Source organism: Notolepis coatsorum (assembly GCF_963971535.1).
Source record: "Notolepis coatsorum genome assembly, chromosome: 1".
Lineage (NCBI taxonomy): Eukaryota > Metazoa > Chordata > Actinopteri > Aulopiformes > Paralepididae > Notolepis > Notolepis coatsorum.
Window position 1 is genome coordinate 193142407 of NC_140165.1, and position 19856 is coordinate 193162262.

A 19856-nucleotide genomic window follows, 5' to 3' on the forward strand; every position below is an offset into this window, starting at 1 on the left:
AATGCGGGTGTTAAATGAGAGATATGTGGTAGATAGATTTTCAATGCGGTGGTTAAATGAGAGATACATGGTTTTCTGAATGTTCCCATGACTAAATGTCCTTGTCTAACTTGAACAGATTTTCCAAATTAATGTTGGATTATTATTTCTATAAGCTACTTCTTATGCTGATGCACAATTTTGGACTGGTAAAGGGAAAAAAACTAAAAACAATAAAACTAATAATAGTGATTTTGGCATTGATTATCGTGGCAGCAATTGAAGCTTTGAACTGAAGCATTCGGGTCAGCCCTAATTATATTATATTATTAATGTGTTGTATTATTTATTTTATCTGTATTACAAGGTTAGAAACCGAAGGGTCCATGCATTAACACAATCCAGGGGCCAGTCAGACGAGCCTAATCTTGTTAAATGGTGGATCCTGTATCTCATATTAGAATGAAACACTTCAACCTGAGCCTCTCCTCTGTGATGCAGACCAGGCCAGGCCAGTACAGCAGAATCCAGATCTACCGGATGTCTCTGTGATGCAGGCCAGGCCAGTATAGTAGAATGCAGAGTTACTGGATGTCTCACCTCATTCCTTGAGTGCCGCAGTCTAGACTAAATTAATTTCTAATATAGTGTCTGATTGATTCAGGCTATTAACCATCTCTCTCTCTCTCTCTCTCTCTCTCTCTCTCTCTCTCTCTCTCTCTCTCTCTCTCTCGCAGGAGTCAGGAGGTTCAATAGGATGCTGAGATCATCTCCTCCTCAGGTTTGTTCTCCACTCAGTTCTCCATGACCTGAGTCCCCCACGCCATAGGAACCATTACCACACACAGAGAGAGAGGAGGGTAGAAGGTCAAGACGGGGAACGTATTTGAGGCGACACCGGGCGCTGTTCCTTTTTTTTATTTCCAAGATGGCGGCTACAGAAGCCAGCGTGGCGCCCGTGGTCCAAGAAGATGGCAAAGCGGCGGAAACCAAGACGACTGAAACCAAGACGAACGAAACCAAGACAAATGAAACCAAGGCCACGGAGGCGGAGCAAACAGTCGCCAATGCAAACTCAGAGACTGTGAACAGCAAGGTTGTCAGTAAAGACGTGGCAGTCGCCAACAACGAAAATAGAGAGACTATCAAGAATGAAGCGGCCAATAATGACACAGCAGCAGCCACAGAGGAGGGAGGGGCCAGCGGGGATGCCCCTCCCCCGCAGGGCTCTGAGCCCAAGACCTCCTTCCTCGACTCCTTCCTGAACAAGAGCGGTCTGGGCAAGGTGATGGGAGGGAGGAAGAGAAAGGAGCACAGCACAGCTGGAGCGGAGGAGAACGCCACCGAAGGCGGGGAGAAGGAGGGGGAGAAAGGAGGCGAGGAAGCAGCGGCCGGGGCCGAAGGAGGAGCAGAGGGAGAGGGAGCAATAGAGAAAGCCCAAGAGAATGGGGAGAAAGAGGAGGAGAAGAAGGAGAAGCCCAAACAAGCGGAACCCAAGTCCAGCGTCAGAGATCTGATCAGGAAGCCGGTGGCCAGGATCTTCTCCCATCGCAGCACAGAGAAGAAGGACGGAGGTGGGGCAGAACCTCAGAAACAGGTCCAGGTTCGCTCCAAGTCCCTCGACAGGCTGGAAGACCCGGACGCTCTCAACGCCGCCACCGCCGAGTCCACTGTAGAGGAGGTGGTGGCAGCCGAGGAAGAACAAAAAGCCTCCTCCTCATCAGCCACCAAACACATGAAGCGCTGGCACTCCTTCAAGAAGCTCATGGCTCAGAAGACACACAAGAAGAGCAGCGGGGAGGAGGGCAAAGAGGAGGGAGCAGAGGGAGAAGGAGGAGGCGACTCCTCCACACTGGATTCCAAGGAGTCTGGGCAGAAGAGGTGGAAGTTAAAGCGTTCCTGGACCTTCCAGGGGTTGAAGAGGGACCCATCTGTGGTCGGGATCAGCGGCAAGGCCAAGAGCTCTGACAAAGACTCCTCCGACAAGACAGAAGAAGGAGCAGATGGAGTTGAGGAGGTGAAGACAGAGTCTGCAGAGGAGGTGAAGGCAGACGGAGGAGAGGAAAAGGAGAAGGCGGAGGGAGGAGATGAGGAGAAAGGAGCCGCAGGAGGCACAGTCACACAGCACGCCAACGAGATCTGGACCTCCTTCAAGAAGCGAGTCATCCCCAAGTCCAAACGTGCCAACACGGAGTGCGCCCCCAGTGGCGAGGATGACACAACTGCAGCCACCTCAGGTGAGATGAAGATTTAATCAATTTTATCTGTCTATATATCTGTTTGCCTGGCCGTCTATCTATTTGTCTATCTATCAATATAAAAATATGAATGAATGGATTTCAGGAGTGTGTAGGAGTGATCTCTTGGTCACAACAAGAAGCAGTGTGCAGGAGTGATCTCTTGGTCACAACAAGAAGCAGTGTGCAGGAGTGATCTCTTGGTCACAACAAGAAGCAGTGTGCAGGAGTGATCTCTTGGTCACAACAAGAAGCAGTGTGCAGGAGTGATCTATTGGCCACAACAAGAAGCAGTGTGCAGGAGTGATCTATTGGCCACAACAAGAAGCAGTGTGCAGGAGTGATCTCTTGGTCACAACAAGAAGCAGTGTGCAGGAGTGATCTCTTGGTCACAACAAGAAGCAGTGTGCAGGAGTGATCTATTGGCCACAACAAGAAGCAGTGTGCAGGAGTGATCTATTGGCCACAACAAGAAGCAGTGTGTAGGAGTGATCTATTGGCCACAACAAGAAGCAGTGTGCAGGAGTGATCTCTTAGTCACGACAAGAAGCAGTGTGCAGGAGTGATCTCTTAGTCACGACAAGAAGCAGTGTGCAGGAGTGATCTCTTAGTCACGACAAGAAGCAGTGTGCAGGAGTAGTGATGCACGATATATCGGCCGCCGATATAATATCGGCCGATATGGCCGTTTTTTTACACATCGGTATCGGTCCGATATCAAGATAGGGCCGATATTATTAAAAAAAAAAAATTATCTTTTTTTTCTTCTTTTTACATGTTTTGGCCTTAAATAGTTTCAAAATATCAGTCATTTCTGAAAATAAGTTACAAAAGTAAAAAAAATTATGCGTTTTGGAAAATAGCTCTTTATTTGATTATCATAAAAAAGTGTTTTCTATACAGAGATATCGACATCGGTAAATATCGGTATCGGCCAGAACAGCAATATTAATATCGGTTATCGGTATCGGCCACAATTTTCACATCGGTGCATCACTATGCAGGAGTGATCTCTTAGTCACGACAAGAAGCAGTGTGCAGGAGTGATCTATTGGTCACAACAAGAAGCAGTGTGCAGGAGTGATCTATTGGTCACAACAAGAAGCAGTGTGCAGGAGTGATCTATTGGTCACAACAAGAAGCAGTGTGCAGGAGTGATCTATTGGCCACAACAAGAAGCAGTGTGCAGGAGTGATCTATTGGTCACAACAAGAAGCAGTGTGCAGGAGTGATCTCTTAGTCACGACAAGAAGCAGTGTGCAGGAGTGATCTCTTGGTCACAACAAGAAGCAGTGTGCAGGAGTGATCTATTGGTCACAACAAGAAGCAGTGTGCAGGAGTGATCTATTGGTCACAACAAGAAGCAGTGTGCAGGAGTGATCTATTGGCCACAACAAGAAGCAGTGTGCAGGAGTGATCTATTGGTCACAACAAGAAGCAGTGTGCAGGAGTGATCTCTTGGTCACAACAAGAAGCAGTGTGCAGGTGTGATCTCTTGGTCACAACAAGAAGCAGTGTGCAGGAGTGATCTATTGGTCACAACAAGAAGCAGTGTGCAGGAGTGATCTCTTGGTCACAACAAGAAGCAGTGTGCAGGAGTGATCTCTTGGTCACAACAAGAAGCAGTGTGCAGGAGTGATCTATTGGTCACAACAAGAAGCAGTGTGCAGGAGTGATCTATTGGCCACAACAAGAAGCAGTGTGCAGGAGTGATCTCTTGGTCACAACAAGAAGCAGTGTGCAGGAGTGATCTATTGGCCACAACAAGAAGCAGTGTGCAGGAGTGATCTCTTGGTCACAACAAGAAGCAGTGTGCAGGAGTGATCTATTGGCCACAACAAGAAGCAGTGTGCAGGAGTGATCTCTTGGTCACAACATGAAGCAGTGTGCAGGAGTGATCTCTTGGTCACGACAAGAAGCAGTGTGCAGGAGTGATCTATTGGTCACAACAAGAAGCAGTGTGCAGGAGTGATCTCTTGGTCACAACAAGAAGCAGTGTGCAGGAGTGATCTATTGGTCACAACAAGAAGCAGTGTGCAGGAGTGATCTCTTGGTCACGACAAGAAGCAGTGTGCAGGAGTGATCTCTTGGTCACAACAAGAAGCAGTGTGCAGGAGTGATCTCTTGGTCACAACAAGAAGCAGTGTGCAGGAGTGATCTCTTGGTCACAACAAGAAGCAGTGTGCAGGAGTGATCTATTGGTCACAACAAGAAGCAGTGTGCAGGAGTGATCTATTGGCCACAACATGAAGCAGTGTGCAGGAGTGATCTCTTGGTCACAACAAGAAGCAGTGTGCAGGAGTGATCTATTGGTCACAACAAGAAGCAGTGTGCAGGAGTGATCTATTGGTCACAACAAGAAGCAGTGTGTAGGAGTGATCTATTGGTCACAACATGAAGCAGTGTGCAGGAGTGATCTATTGAAGTAGCCAGGTTCTAATTAAAAGCAATTGAACAGATGGCAATACCTGTAATACCTGTATTTCTACCTGTCCTTTCCTACCTGTACTCATATCATACTTTACTAGCTGTACTCCTAGTCATACTTTCCTACCTGTAATCCCAGTCATACTTTCCAGTGTTTCCCCTGAAAAAAGCGGTGTGCTGCGCGCACTCTGCCGGAATCCATATTTGTGCGTGCGCACGTGCCGCCGGAATCCATATTAGCGCACGCTGCCGGAGAAATAACTTAAAACTACCTTAGAATTGTTCGAGATTATTATTATTCATGTTCATGTTCATGGAGTCATGTGCGTGTGAATTAGCTAGGATGTTTTTGGTGTGTCCGCCGACACTTGTATTTGGTACAATAAGTCCAATATTGAGTAGAATTATCTTGAATTATCTTATTCCACAGATAATTTTGCTTATTCTTTTCTTGATTTTGGTCAATTTAATCTTGTTTTAAGAAAATGTTAATCTTGTTTTCTTAAAACAAGATTAAATTGACCAAAATCAGAAAAAAAGCTAAATTATCTGCCTGTGGGATAAGATAATTCATTATTGGATCAAGCTTATCAAATGTTGTATAAGGCTTGTTTATATCTTTTTTACCACTAGGGGGCACAACAAATGTACAAAATGTGCGTGGAATACAGTTTTTCACAATTGCTAAAACACGTTTCACGAAACTCTCTTTCACGAAATATCCAATATAACGATATTGTCCAACTCTTAATTTCCGATACCGATATCAACCGATACCGATATATGCAGGGTTTCTCCCCCCCCCCCCCCCCCCAAACGGAATAATTTCAGGTAATTAACATTACATATCTCTTGTCGTGGAATTAACACAACATTATGCATACTTTTGACAATAAATTAAATCAGAATTTGTTCTTACTTGCTTGCCTGGGTAAATAAAGGTTAAATACATTTTAAAAAAAAGATTTTTTTTTTTTTTTTAAACGATACCGATCATTTCCGATATCACATTTTAATGCCAATATCGGCCGATAATATCGGACATCCCTACATTTTAGTTTTTTTCAGATTTATTTTAAACTAATTATTATTTTGTATTATTTAATTATTATTTAGTTATTGCACTGCACTGGCAGTTGAACTGCATTGAACTGACGGTACCGACCCCTTTTGACATTATGATCATATAGGCATATTTTTATGAGTGATGGAAATAATTTGCGATTTTAAAATCAACCGTTTTCAAGTATTAACATCACTAACATGTCACAAAAGCATGTAGAATGTAAAACGTTAGGTTGGCAATAGGTTAGCAATAGGTTAAAAGTGTCATAATATGGTTTTACCTTCTCGTTTTGAAGAACTATAATCCGAGCCGGTGACCATTTTGAAAATGTTAAAAAAAAACAGAATTTTTTCCGAACTACATTTCCCTTCAAGTTTTATGGGGGTTCAAAGTTCAGAGTTGAATTATGAATATGGCAATAATTATAATAATTCGCGATAATAAGCCACAAAAGGTAACGATTTGACAAATATTGAAACACAGTTAGTTTCTCCTCCCTATTGTTAGCATATAGGAACAATTAGATCTGAAATTAGTTTCAAAATGGTTGCACTGTGAGAAGAAAAAAACTACAGTGAACTTGAACTTGGGCATTTGAAAGATACTATATGTATATATATATAAATGTGCGAATTGGCTATAATAAGGTAATGTATAAGCATATATTCTATATTCTATAATAATATTTCAAATTGCATTGGTCCGGATGGGAGAATTCAGTACTGTATATACAGAACCTTTGGTTTTATCATCTTCCCTTTATTAATTTCCTTAGATTATTTGTACACATGATCTCAAGAGGGTACTGAACGAGGTCAGTGGCAGTTTTTTAAGTCTGGTCATTATTATCATGGTGTTATTCACTGTCAAAGATGAAAAGAAATATCATAATTCATTTTTCCTTTGTTTCATCACAATTTAAGCAAGCCTAGTAATAGACACAATATTTCTGACACTGTGAATACATTCACTGAGGTCCTGATAGATGTCCCTAGATACCAAGAATATGCAAATAGCCCTTGTAGAAGTGGAGCAATATTCCATTTACCTAGGTATACATTTTATGCAGATTTTCACCTGGGGTGGAACAGGTTAAGGGCAGTATATAGTCTTTCAGGTGTTTCGCACATTAGTTTTTGTTTGTATTTATTTGGGACACAGTTTCCGGTGGGGCGTGTCGTGGTTGGAGGGGGATGCGGGTAGTTTGAGTGTACTTGGATTGTTTGTGTGAGGTGGTGTGGGTGTCGTTTCTGTGGGCTGCTTTGTTGCCTCTGGTCCTGGTGGCCTTGCCGCTGCGGGGGGATCGTTGGGTTCCATGTTTTTGCTTTCGGATTCTGTGGGGGAGTGGCGGGTCGTGTGCACCATGACCTGTAGCTGTGCCAGGGGGGGGATTCTGGATGTTCGGGTAGATGGACATGGTGGTGGTTGGATGGGGGGTGTGTGGCATTGTGGTTGGTCTGGGATGGCACTGGGACCTTTGGGGTGCTGTGGGGGTTGTGGTGGGTTCTTCATGCGGGGGGTCCCTGGGGTGTCACTGGGTTGGGGGAGTTCGGCATGGCTAAGTACATAAATAGATGCAAATCAACAACTGTTAGGCCAATCATCACAAAATGTCCAATTATGGCCAAATGTGCAGTGGATCATTATTGAATCAAGCTTATCAAATGTTGTATAAGGCTTGTTTATATCTTTTTTACCACTAGGGGGCACAACAAATGTACAAAATGTGCGTGGAATACAGTTTCCGTCGGGGCGCGTGCAGGGGGCTGGTGTTCGACTCTGGGGGAGGTCTGGGGGGGGTTTGGTTGGAGCCTATGACTTCGGCTGGACCTTTCCCGGACCTTCCTGGAGTTGGGTATTGGTCTCTTGCGTGTGGTTTAGGGTTGCACGGTATACCGGTATTGGTATAGTACCGCGGTACTAAAGTGTTTGAAATGATACTATACTGCGTTTGGGGAAAAACGGTACTATTTTATTTATTTTTATTTATTCATTTATGCGCGCAAATGCCTTCCTATTGGAGCACAGCTGTGACGTTGCGCTAACTTAGTTGTGTGAAGGGGTTGGTACCTGGCTGGCTAAGTAGCGTGGCTATCGAGTCAGCGTTGATACCACCCGCCATTGGCGACCAGATTTTAGGTTTGGCGAGTGCCACTGAGAGGTCTGTCCGCCATGTGGCGGGTCACAAAATAGTAATGTAAAATAATTAAAACTGCAGTGTGTTTTGGTCTTACGACAGGCCTAATTTGTGGCTTGTTTACCGATGTCACATCCACTACTCTTCTGTCCTGACTGGCCGTGGCGCCTGCTTGCACTGTAGGGAGCTAACGTTAGCTTAATAACTTTAAATGGGTTACAAATAATGTGGAACTATGGAAGGAGTAAGCCGACCGCTAAAAAGAAAACCCACCGCGGCAGCGAGAGCGGGACCACAGACCACAGACCATGAGCTGACTAAGCTAAGCTAATTGCACCGTCAGTGAGTCCACAAAACCAGTTCCATTAGTGAGGAAAGGGGGGGGGGGGGGGTATATTAACGAGGCTTGACAACAGGGGTTCAAAGATAACTTCACATTTATTGGCTATTCGTTTCTTTATATCGCTTCATGCATTGGGCATCCAGGCTCCGTGTGTTGACATCCTAGTCTAGTGTGTGTGACATCATCAACTACGGCAACTCAGACGGGGGGGGCTCTCTCTCTCTCTCTCTCTCTCTCTCTCTCTCTCTCTCTCTCTCTCTCTCTCTCTCTCTCTCTCGCTCTCTCTCTATATTCAATATGATTTAAAGCCAAACGTTACACTATAAATACTAACTGGATAGTTGATAAACATTTCATTTCATTATCTGAAATATTCTAAAATCATTAAGTCTGCTATAAGCCATTATCCCTTTGTGTGTGATTATTATTTTCTCACAGTCAAAGTCAAAAAGAAAAACAGAAACAACACGTTTGTCATCGGTAGTAAATCAATGAGATTGTGGACTCTGATGAGGACATGATTGAGGAGGTTTAAGTTAGGTTTATAAAACCTTCACATTTTATTATGTTCTGTTAAATCCTGCAAAGAGGGTAGAGTAAGGAGTCTGATGATGTTTAACAGTAGGTTACAATTTAAGCTTAAGATTGAATTGACATGTATTGATTAATCAATCATCAATGAATATATTAAAATAATTTGCTTAAAATTTTACTCTGGCCTCTTATTTAAGTGTATTCTTCAACATAATACCCTTCTTCAACATAATACCCTATCTACTTGAAATGTACTGAATTATTTTTATATATATGTGACACAAAAATGTATTTTTTTTGGTCGGTAAGAAATATGCTTGGCCGGTAGATTTTCCCCATCTACCCGCCACTGGCCGGTGAGTAAAAAAGTTAATTTCGGGCCCTGAGCGTGGTTATCAAGCCAGCGTTGATACCTGGCTGGCTAAGTAGCGTGGCTATCTAGCCAGCGTTGATACCTGGCTGGCTAAATAGCGCGGCTATCTAGCCAGCATTGATACCTGGCTGGCTAAGTAGCGTGGCTATCGAGCCAGCGTTGATACCTGGCTGGCTAAGTAGCGTGGCTACGGAGCCAGCGTTGATACCTGGCTGGCTAAGTAGCGTGGCTATCGAGCCAGCGTTGATACCTGGCTGGCTAAGTAGCGTGGCTACGGAGCCAGCGTTGATACCTGGCTGGCTAAGTAGCGTGGCTATCGAGCCAGCGTTGATACCTGGCTGGCTAAGTAGCGTGGCTACGGAGCCAGCGTTGATACCTGGCTGGCTAAGTAGCGTGGCTATCTAGCCAGCTAGCCAACGCTAACCATAATAATCTCAGCTTTAACTAGAATGACATAGCTACTAGTTAACGTTATATAAGCTAACGTTAGCTGAGTTTATTTTATGCAAACTGTCTCTAGATGTGCTAGCTGGCTAACGTTAATCAATAAAGATCCTCAACGTTTGACAATTGCCATTTTCTTTATTTCTTTATTTTTTTTATTTATCTTTTTCCCCCTACTTTTTCCTCAGATTTTCTCCCATCCCAATGTTAGTCGTTATGCCAATTCCCAATCCCCTTCCTGGTCGCTGCGCACTTACCCCCCACAGTCGGTCTGGGAGAGTGGACAATTGCCCATTTAATGTTTTCATACATACTGTATAAAGACAACGGAAATCTATTTTATTTGTGTTAAACAGCCTACAAATTATGACATAACCTAGTTCTATATTACGATAGGCTATATCTAATCAGTCTCACTCATCAAAATGTTTTCTATGAATGAATGAATGAAAACTTTATTTAACGGATTGCAGAATGGGTACAATACAGTACGGCTCAATACACACAATTGTTAAGGGGATGCAGACCAGAGAAAGACTTTGTCTTGTTTACATCGATCAGGGTCCCCCATTTTCAATTAAAAAAGTATCGTAAGTATCGAAAATTAATATTGGTATAGTATCGAAACAAAAATGTTGGTATCGTGACAACCCTAGTGTGGTTTGGTGGATTTTGGTTGGTTGGGCTCCCTCGGTTCGCTGGTGTTTTGGGGTTCCTTGCGTGGGGGGCTCGCTGTGGCTTCTGCTGTGTTCCGGGGGGGGTCCTGGTGTCGTCTCGGGCCGTCCCGGTCCTACATGTCTTCTCATTTGGCCGCTGTTGTGTCTGTCTGCTTGAGTGTTTGGAGTCGTGTCTCCTTTGGTGTGGCTGCGGGTCCTGGGGCGTGGAGTTTAAGGGTGGGGGCGTGGGATTCGCTGGTGTTCCTCGTGGTGGCGGGGTGATGGGGCGGCCTGCGGGGGTGGCACTCCCGTCGCCGTGCATGGCAGTGTGAGTGGCGCACGGGCTGTTTGTGTTTTCCTTTGGTCATGACATGCTTTATTGGGGGTGTGTGTTTTGGATGGGGATGTGGTGGGGATTGATGTGTGGGGTGTTTGGGGGACTGGCTGTTCCGGGGGGCTGCTGAACCGTGTGTGAACTTATTTTGCAATCCTAATGATCAATATTGGCTTGAAACCTGTTACGATTAGACATGACGGTGGTGGACAGAGTAAAACCCAAGCGCAGACCAGCAGGATAGACAGGAGGCAGGTGTTGAATCTTGAAATATGAGCACTGCTCCTTTAATGTAGGTACGAGTGGCTCAAAAACAAAGAGAGAGGGCAAGTCTCCAAACGTGCTAAATGCCCTACAAATCATAAACACAATAAATAATAATATCCTCTGTGACAAGGAGCGATAAAGACTTCTACAAAACAAGTTATGCTACTTACAAAAGTGTTCAGCGAACAGCTTACAAACACACAAGCAAAACACGACTGGAACCAGGGAACACAGAGTAATGACACGACAGGGAAGACATGAAGTAACAGGCATATATACAGACACTGATTGACACAGAAGGGTAATTAGGTGATTAGACTCAGCTGGGGAAACAGAGTGACACATAACATTACCAAGTTGAAATATAAATACACACAAACACAACACTGACCAGATCACAAAACCAACACAGATAGGGAAGACATTTAGACCAGGGAGTGTAACATCACAGATAAGACAGACATCAAATGTACAGACAACAGATTGATAAGGACCACATGAAACACATTAATAAATAAACACAAGAGCTGCGCCACCTGAATTAGTCCACCGGCTGGCGCAGCAACCTGGGGGGCGTTACAGAAAGAAACCCACTTGAAACCCACAGATCACCACTTGCGGTTATATTTTTCTATCTGTACTCCTAGTCATAGTTACTACCTCTACTACTTGTACTCCTAGTCATAGTTACTACCTCTACTACTTGTACTCCTAGTCATAGTTACTACCTCTACTATCTCTACTCCTAGTCATAATTTACTATCTGTACACCTAGTCATAATTTACTATCTGTACAGTGTACACCTAGTCATACTATACTATCTGTACTCCTAGTCATAAGTTACTATGTATGTATTTTCCTGCCATTATTTATTATTTATACTATGCACCACTGCTGCTAAAAAGATTTGCACTAAGTGCTCTTTTACCTCCTATATTTATTTCACTCATACATAAAAAAAAATAGCTACTGTTTATATTGTATATAGTCCTGTATATTGTGTGTACATCATGTCCCATATGTTACTTTATGTTTATATTAGATCTTTTTTATATACACCGTGGGAAGGGGGAAATGCAATTTAATTTCTCTGTATGTTGCACATTATGAGAAGCGACAATAAAGCTGACTTTGACTTTGACTATCTGTACTCCTAGTCATAGTTACTACCTGTACTAGTCATAGTTACTACCTGTACTAGTTATAGTTACTATCTGTACTAGTCATAGTTACTATCTGTACTAGTTATAGTTACTATCTGTACTAGTCATAGTTACTACCTGTACTAGTCATAGTTACTACCTGTACTAGTCATAGTTACTATCTGTACTAGTCATAGTTACTACCTGAACTAGTCATAGTTACTACCTGTACTAGTCATAGTTACTATCTGTACTAGTTATAGTTACTATCTGTACTAGTCATAGTTACTACCTGTACTAGTCATAGTTACTATCTGTACTAGTCATAGTTACTATCTGTACTAGTCATAGTTACTACCTGTACTAGTCATAGTTACTACCTGTACTAGTCATAGTTACTACCTGTACTAGTTATAGTTACTATCTGTACTAGTTATAGTTACTATCTGTACTAGTCATAGTTACTACCTGTACTAGTCATAGTTACTATCTGTACTAGTCATAGTTACTATCTGTACTACTAGTCATAGTTACTATCTGTACTAGTCATAGTTACTACCTGTACTAGTCATAGTTACTATCTGTACTAGTCATAGTTACTATCTGTACTAGTCATAGTTACTACCTGTACTCCTAGTCATAGTTACTACCTGTACTCCTAGTTCTCCTAGTCATACGTTACTATCTGTACTGTCATACTACTAGTATACATACATACTACTCTCTGTTGCAGGTGAAGACTTGGCAACAGATGAAGGGAAATCAGCCAAAGCCAAGCGTTCTCACTTCGGCCGTGCGGTGTCCCTGAAGAACTTCATCCTGCGGAAGGGCAAGTCCACGAGCGTGGACCACGGAGACGGCGCCACCAAGGAGGAGGACGAGGAGGTCGAGGGAGGAGTCGAAGGAGGAGTCGAGGGAGGAGCTACCGATGGGGAGGTTGCCGCCACGGAGGAGACCGTCGACAAGCCGGCCGAGGAGGCACCGGCCGAGGAGGCGCCGGCCGATGTGACGCCTGCGGAGGGGGAAGAGGCGGTGAAAACGGCGAGTGACAAAGCCGAGGCTCCTCCCACCGCCGCTCCTCCCGCCGCCGCTCCCGTAACCAATGAGAACGGCTGCTCCAACGGCATGACGGAGGAGAGTGCCACACACAATCACCAGGAGGAGGAGCAAGAGAAGACGACAGGGAGCAGTCCCATGAAGAAGGAGGTGGTGAAAGAGGAGGTGAACGCTAAGATCATCAGTGCTACAGCAGTGAACAGCGGTGAGTCAGCCAGCCCAGACCCGGACAACTTCAGCCATGATGGAGACACTAACTACAAACTACAAGCTAATGCTAACAGCAAACTACAAGTTAACACTAACAGCAAACTACAAGCTAACGCTAACAACAAACTACAAGCTAACGCTAACAACAAACTACAAGCTAACATTAACAACAAACTACAAGTTAGCTCCAGCTGTAAACAGATAGACACAGACAGCAGTAAACGTGTGTCTTTCAGACCCACAGAGTTAGCAGCTCCATTAGCGCCAGGGGCTAGCGGGGAGGAGGGGAGAAGAGGAGAGGGGGAGGGGTCTCCGAAAAATGGAGACTGTGATGACACAGAGCCATGTGACCGGGAGGAGAGGGAGGAGGAAAATGAGAGGGAGGAGGAGGAGGGGGAGGACATGAGGAAGAGAGATCTTCGGGAGGCAGCAGCCGTCATCGTTCAGAGCGTGATGTCAGCCGCAACTGACCAATTAGAGAGGGAGCTGTCTGTGGTTGCCGTCGACACCAGCTTTAACGGTTGCTCTGGCAGCCAGCGGCCTGATGTTGATTTTAGATACTGAGCTCTCACACACACACACACACACATACACACACACACACACACACACACACACACACACACACACACACACTAGTCATAGACACAGAGTTACACACATTGACATACAGAGAGCGTGTAGACACATTCATAGATCCATACACAAAATGCAAGTGTAAAGTCATACACATATATGCAAGCGTACACGCATACATACACACACACACACACACACACTCAAAGATGCATGCAAGCACAGGTGCCATTTATGCAGTTATCTGCAAACATCTACACACATTTTGCCTGGCAAAAAATAACCCCAGCACAAACTGTGACATTCAGACACACAAAGATACTGTATATGCAGACACAGATGAGCATAGAGACAGACACAACTGCACTAGCATGACTACTATAATGATTACTACTATAATGCAGTATTAAGAACACTCCAATCCCTTTAAGATAACACTCCAGTGTTGTGGTTGTGTGTGTGTGTTCACCTTTAAAAAGAAAGGCAGAGAAAGAGGGAGGGAGGAGGCCAGAGATGAAAAACAGGGTATCTGCGGGGTATTAAAATCTCTTAAAAAGTATTCAATTCATAATTCCTTCCAAAGGCCTTAAAAGGTATTACGAAGTCTTACATTTAATTTGCACAGGTATTACATTTTTGGGGGGGGCAGCCCGACTGTCGGGAGTTATAAATAATATTAAATATATTAAATGTTTTCGTATTCAAGTCGTTGTTTTTTGCGGGGCTACCCGGAGCTTGGTGCGTCTGGCGAGAGCTCGTATGGAACGCGCAAGAATAAAAATTGGCGCATGTGCAACTGCCAGTTCAGTGTCGCTATGTGTTGTTTTGTATTATGTGTTGTCTTAAAAAGTCTTACATTTAAATTGTTGCAACCTGCAGATACCCAAAACGTTTATTATCGCTCTGAAAACAGAATGAGTTAAGTGTTTAGTACTGTAAGCCTTTCAGTACTAAACCACCATTTACAGAAAAATCGGGTTTTCCACAGGTTGTCACGTGTGTTTCCAATGTGCTTTTTGAACGCTTCACATGTGATTTAAAACGTTGGCATTTGTTGTTGCCCTAAACACAACATTCAAAGTTTGCACTGCAGCACGCCCGGCTAACAAAAGTTCAGATCAAACTAGACAATCAAATATTAATTAAGATCAGCTATTGCATGTCCTATTTCTCACCTAAAATGTTGTCAGAAATATATTTTAGTGAACCATTTAGGTGGATAAAGAGAGTTTACGAACACACACAAGTCAAGGATAATCCATATGCAGAAGTTCAAATGCATTAACTGCACCCCCACTGCCCAATGGTTCACACCCAGAAACGTCCAGAACACGGCAAAATAAAAACCAATACAGGCCGAGGGATGGGTCTCAACAATACAGGGCTCAACAATAGATGTGTGTGAACTGAAAAAACTATTTACGAGCACATAAAGATGACCTCCTAGAAGCTAGAAGCCTAGAGACAGTTCAATGACCCCCCCCCCCCACACCATTGCATAGAGGCCAGTGGCTGCAAAAAGATCTACTCAACCACCAGGACCTGTTGCTTGGACCAACGTCATTTCACTGGTTATGTGGTTGTGTCAACAAAGCATGTGAGCAGAGGCTCTTGTTTATCTTTGTTAGACTATGGCTAACAGCAGTCGTTGGCTAACAGCAGCAAACGTTTGGCTGAGCTTCACAAAAAAGATGGAATACAGCAAAAGGCAATACCTGCACTATGAGTATTTGGTGCGGCAAGGAAGCTCCTCCAATATCAAATCAAATCAAATTTATTTGTAAGGCCCGACAACACACGTTAATGTCCCCACGTCTTCTTTAAACAAGTCAAGAAGAAACATCACAATAATTCAAGAACAAAACAAGGACACCATAAGGTCATTTTTTTTTTTTAATAAATGCAAAATAAATAAATGCAACACTCCCAGACATACCCCACACGAAGGTAAGGAAAAACTCACTAAAACCTAGCAATAGGAAAAATAGGGGGGATCTCCCTTCTTAGATGTCGGTGATAGTAGTAGTAGTATGACAAAGCATTTGCTTCAACTCTCAACGTGTTGCAGCAGTAATGTTTACACTCGAGATCTCCTGTGCTGTACAAGCACTAATGTAGCAGGACGTGGAGAGAGGTCTGGCTCTGTGCTGTACAAGCACTAATGTAGCAGGACGTGGAGAGAGGTCTGGCTCTGAGAGATACTCGAGTGTAACAATATTGACAGCTGACATTCGTATTTTATAATAGAGATTCCCAAATGAATGCTAATCCTGGATGCAGGTTCACAGAATACCCTACCACCAATCGATACAAGTCTATATATTGGTCCTCATTCTCGAACATGTTTGTAAGTACCTTTGTAAATATCTTGGTAAAAATGTCATACTAACAAATTGACTAAAACCCTCCGGCTTCCTGAATGTGTGAGACGGTCTCTGTAAGTGGTGCAAATCATCGCAGCTGGGTTCCCATGAATGAAAAACTTCACTCATTCTTAAACTGCAAAGTGCGTTCTCGTACACCTGAATTTGCATACAGACACGCCCTGTCAGCTCCTTATAAGGTGAAAGAGGCGTGTGCAAAGCAGTGAGGGCCGTGTGCAAAACAGCAGAGGGTCGGCATTGCATCTGCACCATGCTGACCCATTCAATAGGTAGTGCGGAAGCGATTTGCGACTGATCTCAAAATGAGATTAGATTCAAATGTATTGTCATTATACAGCACAACGCTGCTGTCGGGACAAAACCTCATAACTCCATTTTTTAAATATATTTATTTTTATATAAATCAACTCCGTAGATCATCCTCCATATGTGTGTGTGGGTTTTACAAAGTTTAAACAATGGGAAAGCATTAAACCGATCATCTGTCTAAACCTCCTAACTCTATTCACCCTCAAATCTGTGTTTTTTCATCTGCTGAAAAGTTGGGTTTTTGGAGTTATTAGGTTTTGTCCCGACAGCAGCGACAAGTATAATACACCATCCAACCAGAGTGCAAATGTAACATTAAAGTGCAATGGTAACATACAATGCACAGGTGATGAAACCCAGACATCTTATTTAGTAATGTCAATACTGAACAACTGTGTCCTTGTCAAGAGCCAATCGCACATATTGATATTACTAAATGAGATGTCATGCTAATATGTCATGTTCTACAGTAGGACTTACTACTATAATACCTAATAAAACAAGTCATTAGAATAATAGAAGCCTACTTTGCTGGAACGATTAATTTTGCAGTGTGTGCGCTGAGGCTACCTCACTAAGCCGTTTCTCCACGCATTTATTTAGCTCAAGACTACCAAGACACACTCAACTCTAACCCTAACCATAACCACACTGTTACCTTAAACTTCCTATGTGTGTAGCCCATCGCATGTGTGTCGCTACATGACTACATTGCAACGTGTGCAATGAATAAAGACTTCTTCAAAGTCCAGTTGAATCTAATCTTAATCTTTAATCTAATCTTTCATCTTTAATGTTGATCTCTAACCATAACCCTAATCTTAACCACACTGTTACCTTAAACTAACCATAACCCTAACCTTATTCACACTGTTACATTAAACTAACCATAAATGTAACCTTAACTTTCTATCTTAACCATAACCGTTAAATGAACCATCATCATAGTATTGCTGTGTTTGTATCAGGGTGGGTGTCTTAGACTAGTGGCGAGAGCATTCACCTACGACCACAATCATTGTTGGTTCGACTCCCAGTAGTGGTGATTTGTTTTGGACTTTCGCCGATACGAAATGTAAATATATTACTTATACAATATGTAAATTATGTTACTTATGGCTATAACATAACGTACATTATGTACCTTTTTTCTTGTGGTTGATTAGTACTTTATTTAGGTTAGTAAATAGTGTTGCTAACGCTTTTGGGGTGCTTGACGTTAACACGTTTGAGAACCACTGAGCTTATATACAATAAGCAGCGTAGTAAGTAGTGAGTAGTGAGTGTAACAGGCCTCTTTAACTCACTTACATGTTGCTTCCATCCCTGGCCTCCTGTGCTCGCTGTAGAGGTACCTACATGTAGTTGGCCTTCTCTCAGCATTCAGCAGTAAAGCAGCTTTAGCAGACATCAATAGAGTTTAGTCCATCAACGGATTAGAGTGAAAATCAAAGTGTCACGGAGCCTCTTCACAAGCCAGATTAACCATACTGCTCTCTTTTTCTCTCTCCCTCTCTCTATCTCTCTCCCCTGGGGATACAAGCAGAAAGGTAGAAAAACAAACAAACACACAGACAGACAGACAGACAGACAGACAGACAGACAGACAGACAGACAGACAGACAGGTGGTGGATAGAGATGGATAAATAGATGTATATGTTGGTAGATTGACTGAAATCTATTTGTTCTGGGAATGTGTGACTGAGATCAAGCCTGGAGCACACAAAAAAAGATAATAATAATAATAATAATACTGCACAAGATATAAAGTACATTCCAATAACCAGGAAAAGGGGAAGACAGATAGACAGAAAGACAGACAGACTGGTAGTGTGAATACAACAGTCTTCCTTCATGTGTCCAATGCTCTTAAACTGTTCTCAAATCAAGCCTTGTTTTTTATAATATGACAAATGCTCTTCCATTTCCCCCACATGTTCTAATGATGATTTTCCATTGACCTTGTAACGTAGAAGTGTTCCGTGTTGTTGTTACTTTATGATGTATGTGTTGATGTATGTGTTGTTTGTGTCGTTGGTGACTAAAACATACTGAAACTAACACTTAGTGACGTTTAGACAACTAAAGACAGTTTTTTTTTATATCAATGTTCTTATTATATTTTTCCAAATATTCATATTTTTTAATATATTTTCCAATCTCTTCTGTTATCATTCACCAGAAAAAAAGGCGGGAAACGCGTGAGGCCACACAAAGAGGATTAGCACACGGCCCCCTGGGATTCGCTGAGCAAGGAGCTCTGAGCCCTGCCCCCTAACTCCTCCTCTCCTCTCCTCTCCTTCTCCTCCTTCCCACACCTCCTTCTTCCATCCCTGCTCCCTCCTCCCAAATAAACGGAGAGTAATCACGTGATAAAGCCACCATTCACCATGGTGAGAGCGATGCAATCCATATAGATGAGAGAGAAAAAAAGAAAAGAAAAAGAATAAATTCTACTCAAAAAGCAATAATTCAGCCATCTATCGTTCTATCGATCCATCAGCGGGCCAGTTTTGTTGTCCACCCGCTGGCACATTCCATCCATCCCTCCATCCATCCATGTACATTCATGTTTTAATTCTTTGCTTGTCTTTGTGAGATTTTATATTGTCTACGAAAAAAAGAAATCTAAAAATGAAAAATGAGACATTCCATTCCTGTCAAATGTTACTCTGCTATTACTCTTCTCTGTCTCTACCAATTTCTGATTGGTGGATAAAAAAATAAATTAAAAAAAGACTGTTAGTTTTATATCGACAGCCATTTTGATTTGTAGTTTCTTTTGTTTTGTCCCCGGTAGATATATGACTACAAGGTGCACCAGGACGTTGTTGCTACAGTATATATCCTCCCCCTGGACAACCACCACACTGCTCCCTCTTCAGCTCTGTGTTTCTGTGTCTTTAGACTGTTACTATATTGTGTACATGAACAACGACCACCGTCAAATATTAAAAGTCAAATGTTTTTGTTTCTTTGTTTTCTTTATTTTATTTTATTACATTTTTTGTTTTTCTAAATACACATGTCACTGTATCGCAGTCTTATGATCTGCTGTAATAATAAAAAAATAAAAATGTTTTGTTGGTCAAAGTTTTCACATGTTCGCTGACAAATTGTCAAAAAAAAATAGTACAATAAAGACTAAACTCTTAACAACTAACGGTGGCTTGTCATTGTGGCCGTGTATTTTGTCATTGTGGGCATGTATTTTGTTATTGTGGCCGTGGATTTTGTCAAGGCGCGTATGTCCAGGTTATATCAAAAGGATGTTTATTTGCATAAACAAAGTTCAGTTCAGTTCAGAGTTTTTTATTTGCCACATGGAATACAATCAGAGTTTCTTCATTACACAATCATAAATATCATTCCATGGACAA

The 19856-nt window shown here is 42.7% G+C and overlaps 1 protein-coding gene across 2 annotated transcripts in view; it reads left to right on the plus strand.

Moving 5' to 3' along the window:
- The window catches only part of LOC311241518 (uncharacterized protein), a 94875-nt gene extending 75236 nt beyond the window's left edge, over positions 1–19639 (plus strand). For both annotated transcript variants that reach the window (XM_084330365.1, XM_084330366.1), the window contains exons 2-4: positions 717–2216; positions 12674–13201; positions 18659–19639. In XM_084330365.1, coding sequence (XP_084186491.1) covers positions 908–2216; positions 12674–13201; positions 18659–18681 — 1860 coding nt within the window. In that variant the 5' untranslated portion in view covers positions 717–907 and the 3' untranslated portion in view covers positions 18682–19639. The remainder of the gene's footprint in view (positions 1–716; positions 2217–12673; positions 13202–18658) is intronic.
- Positions 19640–19856: the final 217 nt, after the last annotated feature.